Source organism: Rosa chinensis, chromosome 7 (genome assembly GCF_002994745.2).
Source record: "Rosa chinensis cultivar Old Blush chromosome 7, RchiOBHm-V2, whole genome shotgun sequence".
Classification (NCBI taxonomy): Eukaryota; Viridiplantae; Streptophyta; class Magnoliopsida; order Rosales; family Rosaceae; genus Rosa; species Rosa chinensis.
In genome coordinates, this window is record NC_037094.1 from 22,773,492 (window position 1) to 22,781,038 (window position 7,547).

At 36.2% G+C, this 7,547-nt stretch overlaps 1 protein-coding gene across 2 annotated transcripts; it reads right to left on the bottom strand.

The window, feature by feature from the left end:
* Window positions 1-467: 467 nt before the first annotated feature.
* On the bottom strand, window positions 468-2,926 carry LOC112179804 (histone-lysine N-methyltransferase, H3 lysine-9 specific SUVH6). Of its 2 annotated transcripts, none has more exons than XM_024318285.2 (2): window positions 2,825-2,926; window positions 468-2,048 (listed from the first exon to the last, which is right to left on the bottom strand). In XM_024318285.2, the coding sequence occupies exon 2, from the start codon at window positions 2,019-2,021 to the stop codon at window positions 642-644; it is 1,380 nt and encodes a 459-aa protein (XP_024174053.1). In that variant the 5' UTR covers window positions 2,022-2,048; window positions 2,825-2,926; the 3' UTR covers window positions 468-641. The 2 variants fall into 2 exon arrangements, with proteins under 2 accessions (XP_024174053.1, XP_040367720.1); XM_040511786.1 differs by lacking the exon at window positions 2,825-2,926 and adding an exon at window positions 2,615-2,767.
* Window positions 2,927-7,547: the final 4,621 nt, after the last annotated feature.

The following is a 7,547-nucleotide window of genomic DNA, read 5'->3' on the forward strand; positions in this document are numbered from 1 at the left end:
TATTACCTTTTGGGTACCTTGTAACTCCCTATTTAAAGGGCTCCTATTATCAATGATAACACACAATTCTATTCTCCTACAACATATCGATCAATCCCTGCATGCCTTCTTGTATATCCTAGACATTTTATCTACTTTGTAGCAAAAACAACTCTACAGCTAGCTCGAATGTATTGATCATTAACGGAATCTTCTTGTGTCTATTAATATATAATTGGTATTTTATTACACAAACCTACACGTTTAGATTAGTAAACAGAAACCTATCTATACTTGTACGTCTAGAGAAGAGAAGATAATTCCAATGGAATATCAGATAGTGAGTATATCACGTAACAGAAGATAAGTCATGCTTGATCAATTAATGATTGGTTTATCAAACATCAGGTAAAAATTGCATAATCTTATATGAATATGTATGCTGCTTCTAAAACCAAGAGAGATATAGTAGGCAGGTTGATCAGCAATTAAAAAAAAACTACAGGTTTGCTTATGTTCCAAGGCACAATGTATGTTAACACAGCCCCAGTGGCAATGTTTCCACCAAGAGGGCGAAGTTCAGTTGGACCGGACGTGACCAAGCCCAATTTGAAAACACTTGGTCCAAGTAGTACGCAATTACAATTTCTCAAACCAGCATATTACAACAGGAGGCGCAAATGAAATTCCCAAACCAGCTTTCCCCGAGTTCCTCTTTTCCGGAAACATTTTGTTACTACAAACAGCCCTTTGTACACGTATTTCCTTTGACCATCAGAAGAGTAAAGCCTATGAATGAGTCTGATCGGATTTTGTTCATCCAAACTGTTCTTCAAAGCAAGGTTTCCCCCTTTAAGCTTCTGATCATAAGCTTTCTTCCTTGGAAGCATGTAATTTCCTCCTTGGCCTGTATATATTATAGACATTTCATTGCAAATCTTATCTTCATAGCTCCCTGAGGCAACGATGCTGGTGGCAAGAATCCTACCACCATGCATCACAAAGTCTATACCTGCTCGAGTCTGGCGATGTAAGCCAATAATTGTGAGTTCAACTCTGTATTTATATTCATCACCAACCTCAACACCTGGGACAGGCCCAATAATTTGCTTGCCTGTGTTTACAAACCTTCCTTCCTTCTTGAGAATATTTGCAGCTTTAAGATCAACCCTTTTAGAAGCAGATCCTTCCTCTGACTTTTCATCTTCTAGACTTTCAAAAACAACACTAAACAGGCGCAATGCACCTGACACCTTCTTTCGCATCTCAATGCTGTGACCACATTCTTTCAAAAACTCTTCATTTTGAAGATTCACTCCTGGTTCTTTCACATTAGTCTTGGCAGTGTTTGATGATGATGGTTTGTCTCCCATACTAACCTGCAATTGATCAAAATCCAACATATCCAATGGAAGTCGCGAGCTTTCAAAATCTTCTTCATGCAGATGGTTGGGAGAATGAGATATATCAAAAGGCTTTTCCCTGTGAATTTTTTCCTCAGTGTTAGGTTGAACTCTGTCCCCAATTCCCGTTTGTTTCACATCAGTCTTCACTGTGTTTAATGATGATGGTTTGTAACCCATAACTGACTTCTTTTGACCCAAAGTCCTGGCCTCCAAAGAAGCATTTACTCCACAGAATGGAGGAAAGTCCCCAACAGCTTCTACTATACTTCCACGAGGATACATTTTAGCTGGAATCTTTTCTGGATCATTGTCATTAGATACAGATGTGGATCCATCAGGTGGTGAAAAACAATTTCTATCGAACAGAGCAGTAGCCAGCTCTTCATTTGGAATACCAACAGAAGCCACCTCTTTGACAGGTCTCAAACTGCTTAACTGAGCATATGGTCCACACCCTACAGGAAAATCACAAACAGCAGAGACTCTACGCCTCCTAGACTCAGGTGACTTAGTATGGGAAAAACACTCGCCATTCTCCATGGGAAACCTTTCCAATCTTTCCTGAGAAGGGATATTACTTCGTGACACATTTTCTCTTGATGGTGCCAAAAGATGCACGGTCTCTTCAACCACCATTCCTAATGCAGTGAAATTCTCAAGAACCTAGAAGCATAGTAATCATTAAAACACATGTATTAACAATTGTCTAACAACAACGGTACATCTAAGAAACCAAAATAGCACCTATAGAATTATTCTAAGCATCCAAATATCACTTGCATCTAACCAAGTAGAATCTATATTAGCAACAGAACATTTAAGCATCCAAAGATTATTCTTAAATTTCCACGTACTAGTAACCACAAAATGTGTAAACTTGTAGAATTACTAAATCAAAAGAACCTGGATTTGTCAATTTGATACCAGCAGAATGATTTGCAAATGTTAAAGAATTTGTTAAGTAACTAGCTTCTGTTCCTAATACAATGCTGGGAGTACCAATGGCAACACAAAAGTTAAGGTAAGAGAACAGATGAACCCATGAAGAGTAATTAAACATATTCATACTACACTCTAATTTAATTAAACTAAATGAGATTTATAGCAGTAGATAGTTTTTCTTCTCACACCCTTTTACTCTTAAAAGCAACCATACATTCTTCCTACCACCCTGTAACCCCAAATAAACAAAGTCCATTTACAACAGAATGTAGTTGTTCAAATCGTACCCAATACTCTAAAAGATTCGTAAAAGGCAACACTAGCAGCGAATTTAAGTTGAAACCCTCATTACCAAGAACCCCAACCTAAAGCCCTCCACAGAGAAGGGCAAAAAAAAAAAAACCATGCTCAGAGACGCAGTAGAATTCATATGGAAAATGCAGGAAAGAAATGCAGAGAAGGAAAAAGGAAGAAGAAGAGGTAAAGAAGCAGCTTACCCAAATTGCAGAGAAACCCAAAGAAATCTAGCACTGGTAGTAGCCTCGGAAGTTTGTAATGATCCCAAGTCATCAAAGTCCGAACTTCTGGACTGGGCTACCCGTTTGCTTGACACTTGGATCATTAGGGGCATTTTGGTAATTTAATTATTTCCCAGACTCTGACTAGGTTGACGTGGCACGATTTTATTGGTGACTAGTTGCAGGCCTAAATGCATAACCAGTGACGGACGCACATAGGAACGAGTGGGGCAGCTGCCCCAGTGAGCTTTTGACATTTGGCAACTGAGCTTTTTTAAATGTCAGCTATGTTTCAACGTTTAATATATAATTATATATATTGAGGTATAATATATGATAGATAATTGATATGTATGGTGTTGTTTCACAAAGCACTATGCCACTATCATTCAAATATAATTGTATATATGTAAAGGCTGATGCCACTATCATTCATATATAATTGTATATATGGAAAGGTTGATGCCACTGTCATTAATTCATATATAATTGTATATCTGTTATCTGTAAAGGCTGAAGCTTGCCATGCTTTTTGCCATTCCCAGACGACCCCATTTCCCATTTCAGCATTTCTCATTCTTTTTATTCTACCAAAAATCCCGAACAACCAAACTCAATTCTTCCAGACTTCCGGTCTTACATAGAATCCGACTTCGACTCTTTGAGTCTTGAATCTCTGTCGTTCTGCAATTCAATCTTGGATTGATGATCTTGAACATGCCCTTCATGAGTTATCACAAGCCCTACAAAAAGATGATCAGGACATGGTGAATGTTATGGATTTAGTGAAAGTGCGTAAGAAAAAATTGCAGACTTTAAGGGAGAGTGGATGACTTTTTTTGTATGTTTGAGCAGGTTGTTCTATTTTGTCAAAAAGAGAATATTAGTGTTTCAAACATGGATGATCAATATGTAATATGTATGTCTAAGAAAGTCATGGCGTTGAACTCTTGAAATGACAAATATGCATTACTATCGCTTTGACTTCTTTTGTGCGGTGATTGATTTCCAACTTCATGAGCTAGATAACCGTTTCAATGAGGTTACTACTGAACTTCTCCTTTGTTTGGCATTTCGAAGTCCTAATTATTCATTTGCAGCCTATGATAAGCAAAGTTTGATGCATCTTGTTGAGCTTTATCCTTATGATTTTTCTGCATTAGAGTTGTTGTTGCTAGAATGTCAGTTAGAGACTTATATTGATGATATGCGATCTAACAACAACTTCCAAGAATTGCAAGTGATTGCTAATCTTGCAAAGAAATTAGTTGAGACAAGAAAGCATAAGACATATCCTAATGTTTATTTGCTGATCTCTTTGGCTCTAGTACTTCCCGTTGCAACGGCCTCTGTTGAAAGAGCTTTTTCTGCCATGAATATTATAAAGAATCGAATCCGCAATCGAATGAGAGATCAATGGATGAATGATAGCTTAGTTGTATATTTTGAGAAGGATATATTCAATTCCATTGACAATGAGTATATTATTCAGCGTTTTCAAAAAATGGCACCTCGTAGAGGACAACAGATATGGAAGTGCTCTGCTTTTCTAGGTATGTACTCTGGTTTTCACTTGAAATTTTTTATTAAATTCAGTTTCTTTGATTGCACTCTTCTGCTTCCATTTGGTACAAATATGTTAATAAATGAGTATATTCCAGCCGAAAGTTTTTCTGGCCCTTTGCTAATCGGGGCTAAAACTTAGGCCTCATCAAAAAGCCCGCGGATCAAGTGGGCCGATGGAGGCCCGCCAGCCCGCAGGGCTTTTGGCCCGGCCCGTCAAAAAACCCACAAAAGCCCGCCTTGGTGGGCCGATAGAGGCCCGCAAAAAAGCCCGCAAAAACCGGGCCCGGCCCGTAAAAGCCCGCAAAATATTATATATATATATATGTGTGTGTGTGTGTGTTTTATATATATATATATATATATATATATATATATATATGTATGTATGTGTGTGTGTGTTATACATATAGATATATCTATATGTGTGTGTGTTTGTTTATAAATATATATATATATAGACACATATAGATATATATTTGTGTGTGTGTTTATATAGATATATATATATATATATATATATATATATCAATATATCATATATGTGTGTGTGTGTGTTTATATATATATATATATATATATATATGTGTGTGTGTGTCTGTGTGTGTGTGTGTATATAGAGAGAGAGAGAGAGAGATATATATATATATATATATATATATATATATATGTGTGTGTGTGTGTGTGTGTGTAGAAGTTCTTATACTATTATACTTCTATATAAAATATGTGCATATATATATTCTACATATCGGTTGACCAATCTGATCGGATTCGAAAATATGGTGAAATTGGCTAAATTTTTTACCACACTCATAATTTATTGTAATAAACTCATCCAACGGTCGGTTTTTCCATTTTCTTTGAATTGATAGGGGTTGCTCTTTGGAGTGTATGATATATAAATATAGGTTTATAAGAGTAATTACGTTTGACCTAGTTGATCGAATTCGAAACGAGAACCAAATTGGCTGGATTTTCTACAACCACCATAAAACATTACAATCTCTCCATCGAGCGGTTGGTTTCTCCGAATTCATTTTCTACTTCATGGTTGCTTTAGAATGAACCTAAACAATTTAAATGCAATGTATAAGTCATACAACTATAGGAACAAAATTGGTATAGACCAATGTGTTTGTAATTAAAATTAATTTTTTTTTATCTTATGTCCACGCACATCCATTGATGGAATATATACAAACGTGATGTGAAAAAATAAGCACGTTTCGCAGTTGTCACGGCATCGGTCAACCAATAAAACATATAAGTGACTACGGTTGACCAATCCGATCGGATTCGAAAATATGGTGAAATTGGCTAAATTTTTTACCACACTCATAATTTATTGTAATAAACTCATCCAACGGTCGGTTTTTCCATTTTCTTTGAATTGATAGGGGTTGCTCTTTGGAGTGTATGATATATAAATATAGATTTATATGAGTAACTACGTTTAATCTAGTTGATCGAATTCGAAACGATAACCAAATTGGCTGGATTTTCTACAATCACCATAAAACATTACAATCTCTCCATCGAGCGGTTGGTTTCTCCGAATTCATTTTCTACTTCATGGTTGCTTTAGAATGAACCTAAACAATTTAAATGCAATGTATAAGTCATACAACTTTAGGAATAAAATTGGTACAGACCAATGTGTTTGTAATTAAAATTAATTTTTTTTATCTTATGTCCACGCACATCCATTGATGGAATATATACAAAAGTGATGTGAAAAAATAAGCACGTTTCGCGGTTGTCACGGCATCGGTCAACCAATAAAAATATAAGTGACTACGGTTGACCAATCCGATCGGATTCGAAAATATGGTGAAATTGGCTAAATTTTTTACCACACTCATAATTTATTGTAATAAACTCATCCAACGGTCGGTTTTTCCATTTTCTTTGAATTGATAGGGGTTGCTCTTTGGAGTGTATGATATATAAATATAGGTTTATAAGAGTAACTACGTTTGACCTACTTGATCGAATTCGAAACGTGAACCAAATTGGCTGGATTTTCTACAACCACCATAAAACATTACAATCTCTCCATCAAGCGGTTGGTTTCTCCGAATTCATTTTCCACTTCATGGTTGCTTTAGAATGAACCTAAACAATTTAAATGCAATGTATAAGTCATATAACTTTAGGAATAAAATTGGTATAGTCCAATGTGTTTGTAATTAAAATTAATTTTTTTTTATCTTATGTCCACGCACATCCATCGATGGAATATATACAAACGTGATGTGAAAAAATAAGCACGTTTCGCCGTTGTCACGCCATCGGTCAACCAATAAAACATATAAGTGACTACGGTTGACCAATCCGATCGGATTCAAAAATATGGTGAAATTGGCTAAATTTTTTACCACACTCATAATTTATTGTAATAAACTCATCCAACGGTCGGTTTCTCATCTTCTTTGAATTGCTATATGTAGCTCTTTGGAGTGTATGATGTATAAATATAGATTTATAAAAAATTAGTGTCTTTAAAAATTTATTTATCAACAAATTAGTATCTATATATAAATATAGATTTTTTTTGGTACAATATAGTTATATAGATTGTTATCTTTGGTTGTATTTGATCATTATCCATTGAATTTCCAAAGCTTGATTAAAAAAAAAAAATACTTGTGTCTTTAAATATTTATTTATAAATAAAGCCCGCAAGGCCCGGCCCAAAAAAGCCCGCAGGGCCAAGCCCGGCCCTGCCCGAAAAAGCCCGCAAGGCCCGCTTTATATGGACGGGCTTGGATCCTTTGATTTTTAATAAAGCCCGGCCCGCAATTATTTAAAAATATAGCAAGGCCCGGCCCGGCCCTTTGGCGACCCCTACTAAAACTCCGGAAATGAAAAATGCTAAAATAGGAATTGCTCCCAGAGATATATATTCTTGCGTCCGCCACTGAATGCATTTGTGGATGCGTATGCAAACTGTGGGGTTGTTGAAGCAGCACAAGCATTATTTGACAGTGACAAAGAAAATCGATCTCTCATGGACTACAGTGATAGTGTCATAGGCCAAATATGGGGTTTTCGGTGATTGCTCGCCGGCTTTTGTACGAGTTGTCAGAGAGGAATGTTGTGCATGGAATACAAATGATAGGTGGATATGCCCACG

Excerpts from the sequence above, each read along its gene's own strand:
- LOC112179804 (XM_024318285.2), bottom strand. The coding sequence starts at position 2,021 with ATGGTGGTTGAAGAGACCGTGCATCTTTTGGCACCATCAAGAGAAAAT.